The following is a 24,688-nucleotide window of genomic DNA, read 5'->3' on the forward strand; positions in this document are numbered from 1 at the left end:
TCAATGCCTGAAAGGGTGGTGGAGGCAGGAACCCTCACAACATTCAAGAAGCATTTGGATGAGCACTTGAAATGCCATTGCATACAAGGCTATGGACCAAATGCTGGAAAATGGGATTAGACTGGACAGGGATGGATGGGCGGCACAGACACGATGGGCCGAAGGGCCTCTTTCTGTGCTGTAAAACTCTATGACTCTATGAATATAGTGTGTGTGTGTGTGTGTGTGTGTGTGTGGTGGGGGGGGGGGGATTGTGGTTGTGTGTTGATCTTCATGTAGAGTGCATTGTCTGTTGTCATACTTGAGAAGTTGCATCTCGTGTGTTGCTACATTTTAAATGCAAATTTTTTGCAGCGGATTAGCTCAAATTTTGTATTCATAGAGCAGCAACAAATCACAACTGAAGAGGTAGAGAACGTATGAATCAAACATGGGGAAAGCAGGTAAATAAACATTTAATGAAAAACTAGTAGGGATATGTGAAACAATGCATTAAGCATGAGCAGTCAGCAATATAACATATTACTGGCTTGTAACGTAATAGATATTAAAAAATCATAAAATTTGTAAGAAAATGATTAAACTTACCTATACTATAGCATTTTCTGTGTTTAAAATGCCTATTACAATGTTTTCTGTTGGAGGCTTGCACCTATGGGAGAAGCTTGAGCCTTGTGCCAAAACCTATCACTATTAGCTGATAAGCTATAGCTAGCAGGCTACAGCACCAGCATGCATTAGGCCCTACAACTTCTAAAATTGTTTATGATTGACAGCAAGTCTGGGTGTTCACAGAATATACCAGGACTTCCTGTTGGTAAGCCCAGCCCCTCCTGTACTCTGGTGTTTCAATTGAAAACTGCTGGAAAAAAATATTTTTACCACTATTTCTGTATAAAACATCAAACATGAGGCAAAGTATGAACTCTTCCGATTGACTGCACCGCCAACCGTGCAACACCTCCTCAGTACTGTACAGAAGTGCCAGCCTAGATTATGTGCTCAACTCTCCAGAGTGGGCTTGAAACTACAACCTTCTGACTCAGAGGCGAGAGTTCCACCACTGAGCCAAGGCTGACACCTCGTCACCAATGGCGACAAGCTGCCTTTGTTGTGGGATTATGGGACAATGTGGCTCTTTTTCCATCCCCTCCCCCAATCACTTGTTCACTACCCCTTCTCTTCCTACTATCCCCTCACTCCCATCACTATCGTTACCTCTTCCCCTCTGAATTGCCTGCTCAACCCCAGGATCCCTCCCTCCAAAGGTCCAATGCCACTTACCTCACCCTTAACTACTACCCATCTACTCCCACTTGCTCCTCCCAAAGGCAGGTGGTGAGAGGCTGGAACCCACTATACACTCATTTTGTTTCCCTCCTACTCTCCTTTCTAGTTTTCCTCGGAGGCAATTTTCTTTCATAATTCAGCTTGTGTTTTTCCCAATAAAGAAAATAAATAAAATTAGAACGAGGAAAGAAATGAGCTGTCTTTCTCTCCATTTCTCATCCCCACCACCACCACCACCCCAACTCCCCATCCCCCCCATTTCTTTTTCTCATATCGGTGCTGGAAATTAGAACCTCGTTCACAGTTGTAATCAATTAACATTGACCTTTTAAACCTTCGGCAAAACACAGATGAGAATTCAAATGTTGTTTAATTAAGTGAAGAAAGACATCTTTCTTGTCTCTCTCTATTTCTCTGACCTTAGACTCACTATCTAGCCCGCTCCACATAGTCACTGACCCCATTTGCTCAGCTCTCTTATTTCTGCACTTCCCTTAGCTCAGCACACTTTCTGAAGTTCATCATAAAACGCAAAACAAAAATTACAACAGATGTGCAATCAGAACATTGTGACTCATTCTTTCTCTCTCCCCCCCGCCCCGCCTATCACCGACATACATTAAAAAAACTCATTATAACCTTTACCTCAAAGCTTTTGAAATTTGTCCTTATTTTTCAAAATTATTTTAAGAAAAGCTACTGAGCAGAGAGTGCGAGAACAGATGAGCAAAAAGTAGTGATATATCCTGGTTGGTGTAATACATATGCTTAGACTGCACACTCGGAATTCAGCTCAGTCACAGCTCTAGACAAAAATATTGTCCAAACCCCGATATTTTGGAGAGGCTGAAGCCTTCAATATTAATTTAAGGCATTAAAAGACACTTACATTGATAAATGTTAAGCATGTTATTGTGAAATATGCATTTTTTTAATTAAATTTTATTTAAACCCTTTATTTTGGACATTAGAAATTCCAGTTACTCAGAGAAAGAAATTGGTGCTGATGAAAAAATTTCAGAAAGCATTTTTGAGCGCCCAGATTGCATTTCAAAGTGACAAGTTTACATAGGCAAACCCCATTACAACTATAAGCATAGGAATTTAGATGGGGAAAATGTTGAAACAAAAAGTTATGCAAAAACTGTGTGCATATCTAACATTAATATAGATATTCAATGGGTTATTGAAATTGTTACATGTGACAAATGAAACACTTAAAACATGCCAAATTTTAAAATGAAATGTTTTTCTAAGTATTCTAAATTGTTACAGCAGTTGCATTTTTTATTTATACTGAACTCAAAAACAATGATTATTCATATAAACAGGTAGCGACCTCTGAAAGTTCTGTATTATTCAAGTTTGGAAGGAAGTTCTGTTTTCTTATGTTTACCACAAGGGTTTGCTTAAATCCAGTAAGTGCAGTTACAGAGATATTTGGTAAAGAAGGAACATTACAAATATGCTATTAACAAGGCATACCTTAAATTGATATACAATAAAGACTTGGACCCCCTTAATACATGTAGAAATTTCTCGATATATCCATGTTACCTACCTGCTGTGAGTGAAGAAATTACTATTTGCAGTCCTTGTAGAAATCTTTCACAAATTTCTTTCCAAATTCTTTCACGAGAGATGTGCAACCCCAATTACAAATGCCTAACCTGACTTACTGCAGCAATGTCATGGGGCATCTACCTGTGTGTGTGTGTATGTAATTTTTTTGATATATTCATGGAGCCATGAATACATTTGTATACAACTTTTGTAATATGACTTGTTATTTCCTAGTAATCTACTGTAGATTAATTTGTCATTCATAAACTTTGCAGTAATTACATCAGTTTTATTCATTCAGTATCACTATTATCATGCTGTACTCTTCCCATTGATGTCCACTCTGATCCGCCAATGGAATAAAACCATTGCGGTGTATATGTGATATATATATATGTAATAATCTAAAAAGCAGGTACACAATAGTGAATTTGAGGTGACTAGTCTCATCTTGGGGCTAAGGAGATTGTTAGAAATTAACAAGCAAAATTTGCTATCCTGGTTTATGGCATCATGCAAGCCCCCAGCCAAAGTGACCGTTGCACTGTTGCCAGTGTTATTCCCTCTATTGATTAGGTTGATAATTATGTAAAACTGTACAATAATGCATCCAATCATTTATCATGGGTTAAGCAGGCTGTATTTTACGCTAAAAGACCCATTTCCAGAAATAATTAAGTGACACAGACAAGAGCTGGAATATTTGGGCTGTGTGTAATAGTTCAGAGAGTGCAACAACAGTAGGAACTTGCTTACATATTCTGTCAGAGGCAATGTCATGTTGGGATGGTGAGCTAGACACACTGCTGCTCTGGTGTGAAGAGGGGTGACTTCCAGGCCGTTGACTATCTTCAAGGGATGGTGCTGGGGATGGGCTATTGTGAACCCGCTCCTGGTGGCAGAACAAAAATTCAAGAGGTTGTCCAAGTAGATGAGTGTAACCTTTACTGGCTTGTAGTGGCATTCCCTACATTCCGAAATACAAGGTTAATTTTCATTATTCATTCAGCTTTGTACATACTTAAATATATTGTTACTACTGATGATGCTGTGGAAAACACTGTGAGGTTATACATTTAGCACTTTCAACACATTTATATTCAAATACAGTTCAAATCAATATCTCTAAAATATTCACACTGACAGTTCTGTTCTTTATTATCTGATCATCTGTGTGTTTTCTGCTTATTTTATATTTAAATCTAACCAGTAAATTATTTATCATAAACTCAAACCCAAAGGGAAGAAAAGTCTCCATGTATCAATTAGACTACAACATTATGAAAGACAAGTATTGAAAAATAATTTTACTTATCAGAATAAAACTGACTGAACATCATACTGGACCCGTTTTATAATTCAGACATAAAGCAGAACATTCTTTCTAGTACTGCACTTAGTGTGATTGTTTTATACAGTAAAATAATTTCCATTTCCAGTACTTTTTGGCCTGTCCAGGCCGGATGCCAACATGATTAAATCCAAAACCTACACACCCCGCACTGTAATCCATATGCCTTTGGCCTAACATAATGCTTCTGTCAGTGAACATAAAGTTGATTGAGAAAAATGACTGGAACAGTGATTTGGGAGCTTTTGCTGGTTTCCCAACAAGAGCAAAGTGTGAATGCCAGCCCTCTGGAGCCTTCAATGTGAAAGTTCAGCAGTTTTAGAGAACCTGCTAGATGGAGACTTTCATAGCAACAGAATGCTCCTCTTCAAGAAGGAAACCCTCCCCACAGACTAGGAGCACCTATTTAATATACAGGATGCCATTAAATCCTATGCATCCAACTTTCCACTCAACTTTCACTGGCTGAGTTTTTCCTTCAGCCCCCCCCACCCCACCTCCCTAGCGCAATGGTGCTGGGGCCATCCTTGGATTAGTCGCATTTCTTTGACATCACCTCCCAAACCCACAACCTCCACCTGGAGGTTTCATCACATGACCTCCAACCGCCCCACCCCCCACACTCCCGCCATGGGTCACCCGGTCCGTCCATCCGCATAAATGCCCTGGCCACTAAAGCTGGGGATTGTGTGGTGAGTGACTCACCCCCTGACTCCCCAAAGCCTTTCCACCATCTACAAGGCACAAGTCAGGTGTGTGATGGAATACTCTCCGCTTGCCTGGATGAGTGAAGCTCCAACAACACTCAAGAAGCTTGACACCATCCAGGACAAGGCAGTCCGCTTGATTGGTACCCCATCCACCCCTTAAACACTCACTCCCTCCACCACCGTGGCTGCAGTGTGTACCATCTACAAGATGCACTGCAGCAACTCACCAAGGCTTCTTCGACAGCACCTCCCAAACCCGCAACCTCTACCATCTAGCAGGATATGGGCAGCAGGCATGTGGGAACACCACCACCTCCAAGTTCCCCTCCAAGTCACACACCATCCTGACTTGGAAGTATATCGCCGTTCCTTCATCGTTGCTGGGTCAAAATCCTGGAACTCCCCCCCTAACAGCACTGTGGGAGCACCTTCACCACACGGGACTGCAGCGGTTCAAGAAGGCGGCTCATCATCACCTTCTCAAGAGCAGCTAGGGATGGGCAATAAATGCAGGCCTTGCCAGCAATGCCCACATCCCGTGAATGAATAAAATGTTAAATGGCTGAAGAAGGAAAGTAGAGGCAATAGCGGGGAGCGGGGGAAAAAGTGAATACTGTAATGTGACAGAGGTACCACAGAAATCAGTTGCATTACATGGGTTTCAAAAACATGTATAAAGCTGTTAAACTAATATTTCACAGGAAATGGATCTTCATATTTCTCTGAAAGAAGGCAATGAACATCTTATGAGGATAAATGGAAGACTATGACAATTTTGAATTGCAGCTGGAATAGTTCTACAAAGAAAATGGCGTCTTTGAAAATGGTGCTTTCAAACGTGATCTGATGAGCAAACTTCACTGTGATGTGACTAAAATTTAACTCTTAAAGTGGCTGCAGTAAGGTTCTCGGTCGGGCATCATTGGCCTACAGATGAGATTACATGGAATGGTCGTGTGCCTGCTTTTGATTTTTTAAGTGTCAAAATTGGCCAGTGATAACATTCTGGGCTTTGAGTGGCTGAAAATAAGCTTATGAGCCAGTTCCCAGCCAATTAGAAGCTAATTATTGCAAAGAGTATCCCACCTCCAAAATGCATGATGCAATCAAGAAAGCTCACAAAAAGGGCATTTTAAACTTTGAAATAAAAATATAGAATGGTTATATTAGTCAGAGATAAAGCAAATGAAAGATTTTATAAATTGAAAAACTGAAGTGAAGGCCCATAGTATATGGTGCCACTGAGGTTGAAAAGAGTGAAAGGGAAGATAAAGTAAATTTGGAAGTACAGTAGTGATTAGGTGACCCCAAACGTGCATTTTAAAAGCATAAAGATTATAGGAGGACGAGAAACCCGAGGAAGGTGAAGAGTCCTACCGTTTTGAGGTCCTGGGAACAAATAATTTAAAGTAGAAAACTGCTATGAATTTGGATTTCAACACAGTATCATGCAGGGAGGAAGAAAGTGCATTTAGTGCAACACAGTGCTTAGAAGAAAAGAGAGTGGGAAAATTTAGAGAAATGCTGACCATAAGAGAGGCAAGAAAGGTTGTGACAGAAAGTGAGAGGTGGGTCGCTCAAGTTAAGAGAGAGGTTGTCTATCCAATAACATGTTTTTAGTTGTATCCTGTCTGGGAGTGCAAGAGGGTTGCCAGGTGAGTTTTCCCAGATCGGAGGACAGTACTTAACTCTTGGACAGGCAAAGATAAAATAACAGGAAAGAGAGGAAGACGACAAAGCCACCAAGAGTGTTTAAAATGTATCTTTCATTGAATGCTGGTGTTTAATTTTAGTTTTATAGAGCTACTCTCCTGATAGGCCAGGGTTTATTTCAATGTGCGCTGAATATATTTTTAAAATTCCCAGCCCAGGGAAACTGGAATTCCCCAGAGCTGTCAGAGATCTAAGGGTTAACATCTGCTCACAGCTGCACAGTCAGGGGATGCAGAAATTAATTTTGGGTCGAATAAAAGTGAAAACAAATCCCAACCGTGTAATAACAAACATAACCCATATATGTTCATTGTATGCTTCATTTACCACAAATAGTGTTCACTGAAGAAGTTTCTGTGGCAGTGCACAGCCAACAAAGGGAATGAGGTCATGTGTTTCCATTATGACCCTTTTGACCCTCACAGGAAATAAGCCTGTGTTTAGCAGACTGTGAACTGACTGGCTATTTGGCACAAATATACTGAATGGGTATAAAATAAATTGCATTAGTAAATCGTGTTATTTTAATAAACTATCTGGCCAGTGAGCAGGTGCTAATCCCTGATAGAGTCCCACATTCTAGCAATTTAAATGTCAAAACTGCTAATGTACATATTCTTAAAGTGGCAGCACACTAAATATTTAACCACAGCCAATATAGGAATGCACAGGTTCTATTATTTAACAGAGTGCCTTAAGCTAATTAAAGCACCCAGCTTTTGCCTCTTTAAATTTCTATCCTTCATTCCAGTATAAAAACCTTTTTTCTTCATGCACTATGGTGACTGTTTTATTACTTGACAATGACATTTGTATAATCTGTCTAAGGACTTCCCCTTTCCAAAATATAAGTGGAATGGCAATGTACCCAAAGTGGGTTGCAGCTATCTCTGAAACCAGGTCCAAATCTATCCCGGGCTTAAAAAGAAAGACTTGCAATTATATAGTGCCTTATCATGTCTGCCACAAATGAATTGCATTGAAATGTAATGACATATGGAGGCAAATATGGCAGCAATTTTTCATGCAGCAAAAACCCACAAATAGCAGTGAGATGAATGACCAGTTAATCTGTTTGTGGTGATTGAGGGAGTAATCTGACCAGGACACTGGGAGGCCTCCCTGTTTTTCTTTGAATATTGCTTGTGAGATCTTAAGCATCCAGCTGAGCCACTGGAATAGGCAGACGGAGCCTCAAACAGTGGCAGCACCCTCTCCGTGCTGCACTGAGTCAGCCTAAATTTTATCCTCAAACCCTGGCGTGAGGCTCAAATCCAAACCTTCTAAGTGGTGAGAGTGTTGCCAATTGAGCCAAGCCGACACAAATCCATGCCTAATGCTATTCCAATGGTTCCGCTGTTTAAGCCGGAGAGTAATTATGTCGAAGAGACCAGACAAGGTTGCACCTAGACCCAATGGTGAACTGGCTGGCCAATAGTGGGGCTGCTGCAATTGGCATCAGCAACCCTGGGTTAGGAAAGGAAATCCTGCCCAGGGATCCTGCACCTGATCACAATCCAGTCATCCATGTTTGAACATCAGGCGAGGACAGAATTGAACTCTGCTGTGAAAAGCCACTGTCAAAAAACCTGCTGATATTCACGGTTGAGGTTCATTCATGAGTAATGTCCGCTTGGACAAGGTAACATTCCAGCTAGGTGCCTTCAGGGTAATGGATGTGGAGAAAATTGGTGGGGAAATGGGAGGAAACAAACTTTTAAAAATCTATTCCTAATACAGAAATGAAGTGGGACTCTGCACCATGGAATAAAATATCAGGCCCTTGGGAATATTTAAATATGAGACTAGGTAACTATTTTAATGCCTCGTTATTTATTTTAAGGCATGACTAGTTTAGGAATTATGCTTAAGCATGTAACTAAACAAACCTATTATCAGTCAGTGAGCTAATGAGTCGACATGCATTCTGTTACTCGAGCCCTACAAGCTGCGGTTCATTAGGTAACTACTATCCTGTGGAAGCCTGTTTTAAATCTGATAAGTAACTATATCATTTGCTAAATAAATCAAGTGACTAATGGTATGACATTAAACCAAGCAATGAGAGCTTAATGATGAAAGTAATCATACATGTGTGAGCACTTGAAACTATCTACCCGTACTGGGAGGGAAAAAATGTCAAGTGTGTTTATCCCAATCCATTTACTCTGGTAAGGACCACCAGAAAAGGTGTATGAGTATTGTATTGGTTTGTATTGTTTAGATATTGGTGATACAGTATTTGTATTTATATAGTGGGTCACAATGTCAGAAAGCACGTCACATAGTCACTTTTGAACTTTACTGTAGCAGCCATTCTATGCCAGCATTGTCCTACAAAAAAGTGAGATGAATAATAGGCTGATCTGTTTAATTTTGTGATATTGCGGGAAGAATGTTTGGCCAGAACATCGGAAAATTGAACAGAGCTTTATTGTCCAACAGAACAGGAAGAATGGAATTTGATTTAACATCTCATCAGAAGGAGTATGATTGTCTGACTAAATAAAATGTACGTGAATTGGGTCTGTGGTGGAACTGTTGGTCAGGATCATGGCTTGCATGTCGTCATGAAGCAGGCGGAGGATAGTGACAAACTTTTGAGGGCAGCCGAATTTGAGGAGGACACTCCATAATCCCTCATGGTTGACAGTGTCGAAGGCCTTTGTGAGATCAAAGAAAGCCATGTACAGCGGTTGGTGCTGTTCCCTGCATTTCTCTTGTAATTGACGTGCGGTGAAGATCATGTCCATTGTGCCCCTTAGTAGGCGGAATCTGCATTGCGACTCTGGGAGGAGCTCTTCGGCCACTGGGAGAAGGCAATTGAGGAGGATTCTTGCGATTACTTTTCCTGTGGCAGACAGCAGTGAAACTCCTCTGTAATTACCGCAATTGGACTTGTCACCTTTCTTGAAGATGGTCACAATTACGGCGTCTCTGAGATCCTCTGGCATGCTCTCCTCCTTCCAGATAAGAGAAATGAGTTCATGAATTCGCGCCAGTAGTGCTTCTCCGCCATGATTTAGTGCCAATTCACATACGAACCGGGGTCAAGCAATGCTGTGTCATCGCACCAACGCTCTTCTCGATCTTCCTTGCTGCAATGCTCCATCTCACCCTCAGTAAGCTCCCCACTGGAGTGGAGCTAATTTACAGAACAAATGGGAAACTGTTCAACCTCCGTCGCCTCCAGTCCAGATCCAAGGTCGTCCCATCCTCTGTCGTCGAATTACAGTATGCAGACGATGCTTGCGTCTGCGCTCACTCGGAGGTCGAACGCCAAACCATCGTCAATACCTTCACCGAAGCGTACGAGAGCATGGGCCTTACATTAAACATCCAAAGGTCTTCTACCAACCTGCCCCCGCCACACAGTACTACCCCCCCGATTATCAAAATCCACGACGAGGCCTTGGACAACGTGGACCACTTTCCATACCTCGGGAGCCTACTGTCAACAAGGGCAAACGTTGACGACGAAGTCCAACACCGCCTTCAGTGTGCCAGTGCAGCCTTCGGTCGCCTGAGGAAAAGAGTGTTTGAAGACCAGGACCTCAAACCCAGCACTAAGCTCATGGTCTACAGAGCAGCAGTGATACCCGCCCTGCTGTATGCCTCAGAGACATGGACCATGTACAGCAGGCACCTCAAAACACTGGAGAGGTACCACCAACGCTGCCTCCGCAAGATCCTGCAAATCCATTGGCAGGATAGGCATACCAATGTCAGTGTTCTTGCTCAGGCCAACATCCCCAGCATCGAAGCTTTGACCATGCTCGATCAACTCCGATGGACGGGTCACATTGTCCGCATGCCCGATACGAGACTCCCAAAACAAGCGCTCTACTCGGAACTCTGACACAGCAAGAGAGCCCCAGGTGGGCAGAGGAAGCGCTTCAAGGACACCCTCAAAGCCTCCTTGAAAATGTGTAACATCTCCACCGACACCTGGGAATCCCTGGCCCAAGACCACACAAAGTGGAGGAGAAGCATCCGGGAAGGCGCCGAACACCTCGAGTCTCTTCGCCGGGAGCAAGCGGAAGCCAAGCGCAGGCAGCGCAAAGAGCGAAAGTCAACCCAAGCACCCCACCCACCCACCCCTTCAACCACCGTCTGCCCCACCTGTGACAAGAGACTGTAGGTCCCGAATTGGACTAATCAGTCACCTGCGAACTCAGTTTTAATGTGGAAGCAAGTCATCCTCGGTTCCGAGGGACTGCCTAAGAAGAAGAAGAAGAAAGAAAATGATATTCATTTCTCTCAGTAGGGCTCCTAATAATGTAAAGGTTGTTATGCCAGAATTAGCATTGTCATGGGTAAATGACAACTCTCCCCTAATTATGATCATGGATAAAAAGGTCACTTACCATTGCAGATAGTGGTGGTTTTATTTTTGTTTCCAACTGTCAAAGCGGCCAGTACCAGTTGTGACAGTTTATAAAGGTTAAGGCGATGGCATTATCCTTTTGCTTCTGGCAATGATGCTATTCTCCAAAAGTCTTGCAGCATTACTTCCTGTCTCTGCAGGAAATACTTTTCCATACTGGGAACTGTTCTGAATGGTGTGATTTGGTCTCCATGTCATACTCTCACAATGGATTTAAAGAAATAAACTATATCCAATTTATAAAAATTAAAAAATGCTATTGCTTGGCAATTACTCAGTTATCCTATGAATGCTATCAAATTACTCTTATTTTAATGCAGGTCTGAACCCATTGCTTTGCAGAAAGAAAATATATATTTCTACAGCGTGGCAATGTACCATAGAGACAAAAATCAGCTGCTCATCCCACTTAGAAAAACCTAAAGCTGTGGATTTTTCCCCTGAATTGTTGTACTTTCTTTGTCCACAGCTACCCAGGTGATATTTATTCACTATAGCTGGTGTGGTGCAGTCTCACATTGTGCGTGAGACATCATGAAGTTTTAAGGCAGATGAGGATGGAAAATTGGATGCTCTCTCGTGCCCCCTGGTGGCCACTTCAGAGTGGCATTGGTGGGAGGCCTAGGAACAGGTCACCGGTCTGTCCTCCCAGCCACAGGTAACAAAGTCCAGAAAGACCAAGAGGGAAGAAAATAGGGGAGCAGGGAAGGGGTTTAGATGGTAACTGCCTCCTAACAATTCTTTGAAAGAATTGGCTACTGCAGATTCTTGACACAATTCTACCACAGAACATGATGCAACAGGACCATGACATAACTGCATCATCCTCTGTGAGGAAAAGAAGTCACCTTTAGTCATGAAAAGTATAAGCTGCACCAGCAAACACTGACAGCTCTAACTCTGCTCAGCTGGACACAAACACAGTGAACTGCAGTGGTTAGTGACCTTTGACATTCTACAATTTTATAACCAGAGTTCAATTAGGTTATAAATGCAGGCCTTTATTCTCACTGGGCAATTAACACAGCAGTTTATTTAGAAAGATAAATAGGAAAGTATTTTTGTTTTTTTAAAATTCTAATCTAAAATAAAATTTAATTGTTGACTAACTCAGTGAATTTGTGAATAGATATTCACCCAAATTTGCTGGAGTGGGGCATCTCGCAGCGTGCCCGGTTATTTTTTTCCTGCACCCTTCAGCTCACAAATGTTTTGTCCTGTAAATTGTTGGAAGTGTGAGCTGATAACAGCGCAGCGAGGGCAACAGGGCATCTGGGACCTTGGTGAATGACTGACTAGACCAACAGTATAGCTCCTTAACCAATAAGATTTAAGGATTGAGAAATAGACAGAGAAGGAAGGTGAATTAGAGTGGGTGAATTCAATGTCAAATCAGGTACAGAAAGGGAAAGAAAGATTTGATCAAGAGAGAGAGAAAAGAGAGACTATGGAAAAGAAAGAAAAAAAATTAATAATTTGAGATTTAAAATCTCCAACAACAATTTGCTACTTGAAGGAATGTGGCTCCACACTTTTTTAATTGTTCACTTTCTGGGCTAGACAGTTTGATTGGCAGTCATTAACAATTATCACGGCGTTAAAAGGGTACTTATGCTGTCAATTACTAGATTTAACTATCTGTGGGCATTTTAATGGGCAATTAAAGTGCAAATGCAGCAACTTCATGAAACTCACGGGGAGGTGAAGGGCGACATGTCGTTTTTGCGAAGCTAATGGCGGAGCAGCGCAAATCATCCTACAACTTGTGACCATTCACAATTCACAAGGTATCGCTTCCTCACCACAAGTTGCTGGCCGATTTGAACATTAATAACTGTATGCGTCATTATTTTTTCAGCAAATTCCAGCCCATTAACTCATTAAAAAAAAACATGCAGTGCAAATTCAATACACAGCGGCTTAATTGTAACAATGAAGAGGAGAAAAGGCTGAGGGGAACACTTTCAGTATGCAAAGTGTTACTTACAAAAAAAATTACGAACGCATCCGTTGAACAATAGCTTCAATTTAAACAATTTTCCCTCCTATGGAGACTGACCATTCTGGACCTGGCCCAAACCCGACTATTCTGAAGGTGTGTACCATAGAGTTGGCCACACATCCTGAAGCATCTTTATGCACAATCTTGCATGTTGACACTTCAGACAGTCTTGGGGGCTGAAACTGAGTTGCCCATGCTGGGAAATTCCAGTACTTGCTAGGTACTGTTGTACACTCAACTAGTACTTTTACTGGTTCAACCTCCTGGACCAGTCCAAACTGTTGACTTCTGCATTAGTACAAGGAGCCACATCAAGTCATGAGCAGGCGTCCCACATCATTAAAAAAAAAAATTCATTCATGGGATGTAGGCGTCGCTGGCAAGGCCAGCATTTATTGCCCATCACTAATTGCCCTTGAGAAGGTGGTGGTGAGCCGCCTTCTTGAACCGCTGCAGTCCGTGTGGTGAAGGTACTCCCACAGTGCTGTTAGGGAGGGAGTTCCAGGATTTTGACCCAGCAATGATGAAGGAAAGGCAATATACTTCCAAGTCAGGATGGTGTGTGACTTGGAGGGGAACTTGCAGGTGGTGGTGTTCCCATGCGCCTACAACATCAGAGCAGCAATGGGAGTGCTTGAAAGAAGGGAAATATTAATCACTGAACTAAAGGTACCTAGGAAAATGTTTTTCTATTTCAAATAATGCAGTTGGAGGGGTGGGGGGGAGATACTTTTATACTGGAAGTCTTCCCATAGGCTTTCCTTCTTTTTAAAGAATGATCTTAAGACATTTAGGTGACCCAGTACATTGATACTTTCCTACTTTGCCTCAGAATGGTAGTGCACTTATTCCGAGACCCAAGAGGAGGAAATTGCAAGGCAAGTATATCCACACCACTTTTACACACCCTCTTGTGGACCAGTTACAGAGTAACAGATGTGTTACTATCCACTCTCAATTAGGAAAGGTACATCTAACGATGAACAGAACAAGAGGTGAGGGAGCAAAAATTCCAAAGTGGTGGGGGGTGGGTGCGGTTGAAATAGAAATAAATAACCTTTTTAAGCTATCCGCCATTTGAAGCATATCTAACAGTAACTTTCCTACCCTTCCCCCCAACCTGCATGCATACCCACCATTAACACCATAATGAGGACAGAACACGAACGTTACATCTCAAGAATCTACCTGTGCGCCATGTAATATACAGTACTGATTTACTGTAGATAAGAGAACATGAAGACTAACTGCCCTCAGGCTGGGACACTGAGCAGCCCCCTTCCCAACTCCAAATCCTGAGGCCAATGTAAGTCCCACATGCTTCCAGTGGATGCATAAAAATGCCCCTTCTGGGGAAAATAATCCCGGCAGACATAAATGCATCTAAAACAGCTGATTTCAAGTCTGATTACTGACATCCAGTTAAGGAGTGGAAAACCTGTTCCATTTTGTAGAGTGGGGAATCTTTTGGGGGAAAGACAACAACGAATAATTGTGGGCTTGTGCATTTTGGTAGGAAGAATACGGAGGCCATATACTGATTGGAAGCTAAGGTCGAAATGGGGTAGATGACCAAAGGGACTTAGGGGTGCAGATAAACAAATCATTAAAGGTAGCAACGCTGTTTAATATGACCATAAACAAGTAAACAATGCACTGGGGTTCTTTTCTAGAGAGATAGAATTTAAAATATGACTGCAGTTCTTGACTGCTCCTTTAGGAAAGGCCCAACAGTTGTTTTTAAATATCAGGCTGTATGTGCTCAGTTATCTGCACCTGGATTTAAAATCATGTTTACAGACTGCAAATTTCAGATAAGGTGCTGTACACCCACTGATTTGCAGTGCATTCTATTTTTTTTGCAATTTAACCTTGAGTTTTAAGGTTTTTCACTCCCATCATTCACAAGTAATAAGTCAGGCCACTGAAAGCCTTTAGAAAAATAAAACAGTTCATCAGTTTTGATATTGATTACGAAGGAAAACAAAATCCTGATTACCAGTTGTTTCTACATAGAGATTGCAGTGGTTTCAGTCTTACCTTAATAACAGAAGCTCCTGCTCGGGAAAGGGGACTGTGCATTTGGGCTGCCACTGCCATGTTAGCTATGGTGCTGAGGTGACTCATCTGGCTCATTGCCATGGTAACCGATGCAGGAGGTAGGCTGACAGGGATGAGGGGGTGGGGCATCATCATGAATGGCAACTCTAGTCCTTTATATATAAAAAAACAGAAAAAAAAGTTTGTGTGCATTAATGCCTTTCTTTTCAGCTTGAATGTGACCTGTTTTCATTTGCTACATTTCTGTTACTATGGTCCATCATTATACTTCCAATTTAACACTTTGTGGTTATTTTAAAGTGATGGGAACATGCATATAACAACTCTTAAGTATTTGACAGCAATGTTAAGGCATGATTTAATGTTCAACAGTTGTAGCATAACTATTGACTCAGTCATACCTGTGGACACTTGTTTTAATTGGTTGACTTCTAACTGGTACCTCAATGATGGAGGGTCCTGTTGAACAACCGTCAATGATTTCTTAATATCTGACTACCCTCTTAGCAGATATTTCCTTCCTCCACCCACGCATGAGGTCTAAAGCCTATACTGATCTGAAATATACATTTTATTTTACTGCTTTAATTTTGCATATCTAGTCCCTAATGAATAAACAATTTTGTGCAAAGACTTTCCCCAGAGAACATGTCAGTAAATGCATCAGTTCAGGTGCCACCTTCACAGCAGTCACAACTAATATTACCACTGAAGATGATGTTGCAAGAAATGATGGCAAAACAACTTCATATAAATAACTGTTGTGATTGTGCCAGGCATGATCTCAGCAATAAAGTCTGGGATCTCCTCCTTTAGTGCACCTGCTTTTCTTTATTTCCCTGGCACAATGCAAGTTTCTAACTCGGACATTGTAATGGTTGTGTTGTGTTTAGGCAGACCTTAATTTGGGGCCAGATTAGGAAAAAGGGAAAAGATTTCTTGTGAGTGCTCTGTAAATGAACGAAACATATTAACAATGTTGGTTAATGAATGTGCTCTACGGAGGTTGGCTAATAACACTGGTGATGACCATCTTCTTGATTTTCTCATGCACAAAAATAGACATTTTCCAGCATCCATAAAGACACCCTTCAAGTATAGTTTTCTAGTCACGTGTATTACAGAGTTAAAAGACTACCAACCACAGGTTGTATGTACTTTATACATCATTTAAAATCCAGAAGTGCATCCAATGGATAATCTATGCCATTTCCATTGCTGCTGAATCTGCCCCCTTTCTAACGTAGGGTGGATTTGGAAATGGTGACCAACACACTCGAAACTTTGAAACATAACTTTATTGGGACTACAAGTGCGCACGTAGTGTAAAGTTTCATTTGCAGCTTTACCAGTACGCTCAGACCTTCCCCCAACGTTGGGTGAATATCTGATGCAGGCCAGCAATCCTGGAAGTGCTGGTCCGATCGCCCTCCTGTAGCTAGACAAAAAATTGTGAACCTAACCTTGGTATCATGGTTGGGCGCGGTTTACTTTGACCAGCAACCTCTACTGATCAGAGGCACTAGGCGAAGCCTCCTACAAAGGGAATTTTGGTGCCTCCAACAGTACTGGTTCTATATTTTTGCCATCAGAGGCAACCAACAGCAACCGGCATTTACATAATGCCCTTAATATAGAAAAATGTGCCAAGCCACTTCACAGAAACATTTTTTTAACTATATTGCAAAATTTTGTATGATTGCTCAAGAGCTGAGCTCAGCAAAGCTCCTTAGTCAAACTTGAGCACATCCTTGAACTCTTCATGTGTACATAGCATTTATATGTGTTGTGCATACTAGATAAAATGTTACAGTTTTCTTTTATCTAGAACTGTATGTCAAGAAGAATCAGCTTATGTTCCTGTAGATTAAACCAGGTATGGCATCCACAGTAGCAGAGTTGAAATGAGGATGAGAGCAGGACAAGTTGTATTGGTTTGGGAGCAGTGGTCATTTTTATTTTTTCTCTGGATAAACCTGCCCCAATTAAAATTCAATCAGGGTGCTTTTGATAGAATAATACCTCAGTTTGCATAAATTCATCAGGCCACCCCTGGGTTTGAGTTAAAATCGACCAGGATAGCCTTCATTTGACAGCAGTTGGCACCTCTGGTTTTTGTATCTTAGGTATATAAATGATACCAACTTTTTTTATATATAAAGTGAGCATATCTGACAAAGTACACTCCCAGCTGAAACACATTCCATGGGCCATGATGCACTTTATATATGCCCACTGGATACTGAAACTGCAATAATAAAATAAAGCCTGCTTTGTGGTGTTTGTAATGCAACAAAGAATGATCCAGCCAAGTCTGCACAAGCTTAATTATTGAAAATGTGCTATCTTTTTGTTTTAGTTTTGATAAATTACAGCCCATGACAAAATAGGGAGATTTAAAAAAAAATCATTTCAGACTTGTTTTCAAATAACTGGAACTAAAATGGAGGCTATCTTCCCTTGATTTCAAAATTGAGTGCCATTGTGGGGGTTGGAGACTCCACTCAATACTATGGTCCCATCCCCAATGTCAAGGACATGGTGATTAACCTAGTTGGAGCGGGGAGGCCACACATGTAGCAGCACAACTGAAACACCCACCCAGCAGAGCAATCGGAATTTCACAACGGCACCCTACTACTCCTAGAGAGGGAGCCGCGCGCCTGATTGGGCGAAACATAACAGATAAATCTTCATTCTCTTCTTGCGATCCAAAGCAGGCAGGCCCAGAATCAAAAGGTAATCCCTCTGGGGTCCATAACGATTCCATTCCTGCTTCGTGAGGCTTACATGCAGCTCAAAACCACACCTATGCCTGCTCCAATCATCCTCTTGGCACTCAAACATTTAACCAGCATGAGATATCCATCAATTTGTTGCAGGTCATTATGGAGATCAAGTTTAAACTCCAGTCTGAGACGATCACCACAGATAAAGGAGTACATAACCAATGGAAGACCTTTCTCAGGATATAGGTACTGCTGGGCCTATTGGAGACGTATCTAGTAGGATTCCTGTAGTCTAACAATGTCTGAAAAAGTTGTCTCCATCAATCAAAATCAGCCATGGCTTTGTGAATGGGGCACAAACCCAGCGGATCCGGGTTCTAGCACAAATTCTGCTGCCTCCGATTCTACTACACTGGAATTCCATGCCAAGAAGTGGAAATTTTGTGCTTAATTGTCTATGGGCCAGGTCAGTTGATCTGGAAATTTTATTTGTTCACAAATGTGGGCGTCACTGGCAAGGTCAGCATTTATTGCCCTTGAGAAGGTGGTGGTGAGCCGTATTCTCGAACCGCTGCAGTCCGTGTGGTGAAGGTAAAGCCGAATGGTCTGTCCGGTTTTATTCTTAGTATACTTCTTTGTAGCAGTTTGGTACAACTGAGTGGGTTGCTAGGCCATTTCAGAGGGCTGTTACGTGTCAAGCACATACAGGCCAGACCAGGTTAAGGACAGCAGATTTCCTTCCCTAAAGGACATTAGTGAACCGGATGAGTTTTTACAACAATCCAGTAAGTTCATTAATACTAGCTTTTTATTCCAGATTTATTTAATAAACTGAATTTAAATTCCCCATGGTGGGATTTGAACTCATGTCTCCGAATCATTAATCCAAGCCTTTGGATTATTAGTCAAGTAACATAACTACTATGCTACTGTTCTGTGTGCTAATTCAGCTATATATGGTAAAGGTATTAACAGGTGTACAGAAAGCAGATGATGTATGAGCACCTACTCATCAGACTTCTATGTAACTCTCTCAAGCATTTAATCATGGATGATTGGCAGCTCTGCCTTCAGAGGCCTCTTGAACTGAATAATTACTGAAAAAATCTCTTTTTAGTTCTGGCAGTAAATATGAACTAATTCATGCATAACATTACAATTGGAAGGTCAACGAGACAAAAATGTTGAAGAAAAGCCTGAACCATAACACTATCATTCGCCAAATCAGTAGCTGTAGCAGTCCAGGCCAGCAAGCAATATTTGATGTATAACTTAACATGTCTTCATTCTATTCAACTCTACTAAATTAGTTTGTGCAGAACAATCTTGATGTAACTTTTTTTGCAAGTCTGTCATTAATCTCTTTCGCAATTTGTGGGCAGAACCTTTGTCCTCTCTTTACCAAACCGATTTATTGCAAACCATTCCCTGCTCAACTGTAATTGTAAGTTTCCAACAGCAGCATGGTGAAGGTAACTTTTTGAGCAATGTAAACAGTCTTTCTGTACGTCCTTGTATGGTTCTTGATCAACAATACAGTGATAGCTCAGTAACATGAAAATAAACACATCCTACAATTCACGGCTACATTCTCAAATACCAGAAGAGGCCAGATTCAACCTTCTGTCTCACTATAATATCCAGTATAGATATATATCACACATAGCTATATGGCATATATAAATCACAATGCTAATTTGCACTAGCACGCAAGTCATTTCCCGATAATAAGAATGTTTACAAATAGGCATCAAATAGTGGTTTAATGTACCAGATTGTACTGATGATGTGATGAGTTGTTTGGAGTTCCCAAGGAGACCCATGGGTGTTATACTAATTGCTGCTAAGAATGTGGATCCCTGTGTTCATGACTGGCTATAAATCCTCCCATCCCAGCAGGCCAGGGAATTCCTCGTGAGCTTGATGTAAGGGAGGCTTTGTTATTGACGGCTGTAATCTTGCTAAAGGGTTAGCTACAGGAGTAATTTATCTGATTGGCAGTTGTGCTTAAGATATGATATGAACTGAGCTATGTAATGTCACTCTAATACAGCAGCTATGGCCTTAATATGGGATCAATTTAATCTCCATGCTGTAAGGTAGAGGAGACTGTGCCTTATACATGAATTCATTCTTTTTTGTTCCAATTTTTCTCCCTTATTCCCCATCTCTTCTAAAAGTGCTGGGGTATGGTTCTAAAAATGTGCAATGATCCTTTAGTACCTTGCCCAAGTGGCCACCCTTCCCAACCACTGTCTGTTGGCTTTCTGAAATTTGAAGTTGACTTTTTACTTTTTTTACTATATTCTGAATTCTTATCTATGTAGATGAGTTATTTTGGCAGTCATCCAACACTGTTACACACACACACACACACAATCACACACACACACTTGCGAGTCCTTGCAGGCCTAAAAGAAAAGGTAGATGCAGACTATGCTTACTGTTGGCTAAAAGGTGATTCTGCTGGAGTGGGCTAAGCGGGTGTGTGGCTGCGAGATTGTGTTGACCAGACAGTGTGGTGTGCTTGAGTACATGCTGTGACCCTGTGGTAGTGGGTGACTGGAGTTTCTCTTTGTCCCACGAAGATTCACTTCCACCTGAAGTGCATGAACAAATGGATCATAAATTAGGTAATTAAACACAACTGGAGAACATTTGCTTCCTCGTCTTGGCAGACTGAGCAATTGAGTTCACGAGTACAGTTGAAACAATGCATGGATATCAAACACGGAGAATGTAAGATGATACTTTATGTGGAACGAAGTTTTGTTAGATTATCTGTGGCTATTATAACATATCCTGTTTATAGTGTTGTTTTTTTTAATCAGCAGTGACTCTAATACTTGCTGTTCAAATAGGCAACGTGAGACCAACAGAAAGTACACTTTAAATGGGTTTAGTCATGAGCCTGTAATTTCAGTTAGCTTTTATTCAATTTATTTACAACATCAGAGACTTCAGATATTAAATGGTTATTTAACTTTTAAAGTGATATTCCATCATTTGACAAAATTACACTTTGGATAAGATTTTGTAGCGATTTCATTAGCCACTCGCCAACTAAAGTGCTCGTACAGTAATCTCTGATTCAGTAGCTGTCATAAGAACAATAAAAGTACTTGGGAAGCTGGCTCTGTGTTCGCTTCATATGTAATTTTATTTTAAAAAGCTGTGCTTTTTTGAAGATGAGATGAGTATATATTTATCACTTGTGAAAAGATGGCAATTATAGGTGTGCCTTATATGCATGTTCCTGGTAATCTATTAATGTACCATTTTCTCACTGTAGTGAAAAAAATGCACAAAACATGATCAGATAGCACCACCGATACACCAGTTGTCTATCTCTCTAGTCTAAATTCACAATAACCACCATCACTACCACTGTGTTTCTCCTTTTAAGACACATTTTCAATAGCTGCCATTGCCAACTTTACAGCAATTTATTTAAACATGATGATACTGTAGGAACGGAGGTTCCTGGCTGAATAAAGTATTCGACTCGATGAATCAAATCAACAGGTTTTAATGAACGAAGTTAGCAGGGAAACTACAGGAGAAATGGTATTCAGGTCTATACAGTTTGCTGGGCACTCGACGACTACTGGAAGATTCTGGAAGCTGACGTCATGACGTCATCACGTTCTTCGCGCCACTGGTGGTCACATGAGCAGCGTCATGACGTCATCACGTGGAGTGCAGGAAAACACCATACAGTACAGTTAACAGGCAGTTTAAAGGTGCAGTCCGCGGTTGCACTATACTGTAGTTAAAGGGATTATTACTAATTGTTCTGAGACCCTTGGTGGCTCTGCCACAGGCGCCCCCCCAGAATCCACTTTAACAGACATTGTCAACCGAGTAGGAGGCTTAATGATCCTGGCCGAACGGCGGCGAAACTCAGGCAGCGGGAACGGGGCGTTATTCGAAGAACCAGTGCCGGGTTGCGACAGAAGCGGCGTCTTGGGCGAGGCAGAAACGGTGGTCAGAGGTGCAGGCGCGTCGGCGGTCGAATCGGGCTGTTCGGCGGTGGGTTGGTGCACAGCTGGTCTGGTGGCTAACGGCGGTCGGCCACGGCGAGGCGGTTGGGCAGCTACGACAGGCTCAGTCCGATTCAGGTGGGCTGGTTTGAGCCGGTCGACCGAAACAGTATCAGACTTTCCACCGACTTCGACTGTGAAGAACTTTTCCCCTGATGAGACGACACGAAAAGGTCCGGTATACGGCGGCTTGAGTGGGTCTCTGTGACCGTCTTACCGAATAAAGACATAGTCCGAACTCATGAGCTCCGTCGGAACATGAGGCCTCTGCAGGTCGTGCTGCGAGGTTGGGATGGGCCGGAAATTCCTAGCCGCCTCCTGATGCAGTAGGAGCTGTTGAGTTGCAGACCATGGTTCGGTGTGTGGAGGGAGGAAGTCACCTGGCACTCTGAGTGTCTGGCCATAAACCAGCTCAGCCGATGAAGACTGAAGATCCTCCTTTGGTGCTGTCCGGAGGCCTAGCATCACCCATGGGAGCCTATCCACCCAGTTGGGTCCTCGCAGGCTGGCACGGAGGGACGCTTTGAGGGACTGATGAAACCTTTCGCACAGGCCATTCGCCTGCGGATGGTACGCAGTGGTACGGTGCAGCTTGGTCCCCAGGCCTTGTGCCCCTGCGTTCCACAGCTCTGAGGTGAATAGCGAACCGCGGTCCGAGGAGATGTCCGATGGCACCCCGAAATGAGCTACCCACGACGAAAGAAATGCCCTGGCTACGTCTGCTGCGGTGGTGGCGGCCAATGGAATCGCCTTTGGCCACCTGGTGGTCCGGTCTACGACTGTCAGGAGGTGTGTGAATCCACGTGACCCGGGAAGGGGGCCTACTAAATCCACGTGAACGTGGTCGAAACGGCGCTCAGGCACCGGGAAGTTTGCCAGCGGGGCCTTGACGTGATGGTGAACTTTGGACTTTTGGCAATCGACGCAATTGTTTGTCCAGTCCCGGACGTCCAGATGCATGCCTTTCCAAACGAATTTGCGGGACATTAGCCGTTGAGAAGCCCGCATCCCCGGGTGAGATAACCCGTGGATTGCCTGGAATACCTTCTTGCGCCATTCGACCGGCACGATGGGCCGGGGCACTCCCATGGATGTGTCGCACAGGAGCGTGGTTCCTGCCTCTTGAAACGGCACGTCTGCAACCTGCCAACTGGAAGGCGTGGTCCTAAACGCTTGTACCTCTGGGTCTGCCAGTTGATCCCCTGCCAGTCCGACGAAATCGATGCCCAGGTGGACTGCCTGGACTGGGACTCGGGAAAGGCAATCTGCCACGAGATTATCCTTGCCCGACACGTGCCGCAAATCCGTCGTGAATTCGGATATAAACGTGAGGTGGCGCTGCTGCCGAGCTGACCAAGGCTCCGCCGCTTTGGCCATGGCGAAGGTGAGCGGCTTGTGGTCCACGAAGGCAGTGAACGGGCGGCCTTCTAGGAGGAAACGGAAATGCCTGATGGCCAAAAACAGGGCTAGCAGCTCTCTGTCAAAAGTGCTATACTTTCGCTCGTTCTTGCGCAGTTGGCGGCTGAAAAAGGCTAACGGCTGCCAACCCTCGTTGACCCATTGCTCTTGAACTGCTCCGATGGCGTAGTCGGAGGCATCCGTAGTGAGGGCCACAGTCGCGCCCGGACGTGGGTGTGCCAGCATAGTTGCGTCTGCCAACGCCGCCTTGGTATCGCGGAACGCCTGGTCCATTTGCAGTGTCCAAGTGAGAACATCCTTGCCCGACTTTCCCTTTAGTGCTTCGTACAGCGGTTGCATCAACCGGGCCGCTTTGGGGACGAAACGATGATAAAAATTTACCATCCCCAAGAACTCCTGCAGGGATTTGACCGTGCGAGGCTGCGGGAATGCGGTAACTGCCTCTACCTTGGTGGCAAGTGGGACGGCGCCTTCTGGGGTAATCCTGTGTCCCAGGAAATCAATGCAGGATACTCCGAATGTGCATTTGGCCGGATTGACAATAAGGCCGTGTTGGCTGAGTCGGGCGAAAAGTGTACGTAAATGGGCGATGTGAGCTGTCGAATCCTTACTGGCTATTAGGATGTCGTCTAAATAGACAAAAATGAAGGGTAGGTCCCGTAATACAGAGTCCATCAAACGCTGGAATGCTTAAGCAGCATTTTTCAGACCGAATGGCATGCGGAGGAACTCAAAAAGGCCGAACGGAGTGATGACTGCCGTTTTGGGGACGTCTGGAGGGTGCACCAGAACTTGGTGATATCCACGAACGAGATCCACTTTAGAAAATATAGCGTTTCCAGCCAGATGAGCCGAAAAATCTTGGATGTGGGGAATAGGGTACCTGTCCGGTGTCGTGGCGTCGTTTAAGCGTCTGTAATCCCCGCAAGGTCGCCATCCGCCGCCTGGTTTGGGGACTATGTGCAGTGGGGAAGACCAAGGGTTGTCCGAACGCCGGGTGATCCCGAGGCGCTCCATGGTCTGGAACTCAGCCTTTGCGGCTGCCAGCTTGCCGGCTTCTAATCGCCGCGCCCGAGCATAAACTGGTGCTCCGGTCGTGGAGATATGGTGCTCCACCCTGTGCCGTGTGCTTGTCGCCGAAACAGTGGGCCTGGTGAGCTCCGGGAATTCGCCGAGCAGGCGCGTAAAGCCGTCTTGCGACGGAACCGCGCAGGCCACTGACCAGGACACGGCGGTGCTGCGGTGGCAGGGCACTGCGTGGAAAGTGGACGCATTAATGAGTCGGCAGTGTTGGACGTCGACCAGCAGACCGTTGGTGCAGAAAAAATCAGCCCCCAGGATGGCCTGTGAGACCTTGGCTGTAATAAAGCCACAGACAAAACGTTGACCGGCAAAGGTTAAGTTTACCGTCCATTTCCCG

At 43.3% G+C, this 24,688-nt stretch overlaps 1 protein-coding gene across 5 annotated transcripts in view; it reads right to left on the reverse strand.

Moving 5' to 3' along the window:
• Positions 1-24,688, reverse strand: part of dacha (dachshund a) — a 414,265-nt gene that overhangs the window by 99,170 nt on the left and 290,407 nt on the right. For 4 of the 5 annotated variants that reach the window (XM_085996109.1, XM_085996121.1, XM_085996128.1 and 1 more), the window contains 2 exons: positions 15,057-15,229; positions 3,610-3,820 (listed from right to left, as the gene is read on the reverse strand). In XM_085996109.1, coding sequence (XP_085852235.1) covers positions 3,610-3,820; positions 15,057-15,229 — 384 coding nt within the window. The remainder of the gene's footprint in view (positions 1-3,609; positions 3,821-15,056; positions 15,230-24,688) is intronic. The other variant, XM_085996115.1, reaches the window with a different exon arrangement.

This window comes from Somniosus microcephalus, chromosome 1 (genome assembly GCF_052327205.1).
Source record: "Somniosus microcephalus isolate GS21.2 chromosome 1, FLI_Smic_1.0, whole genome shotgun sequence".
NCBI classification, from domain to species: domain Eukaryota; kingdom Metazoa; phylum Chordata; class Chondrichthyes; order Squaliformes; family Somniosidae; genus Somniosus; species Somniosus microcephalus.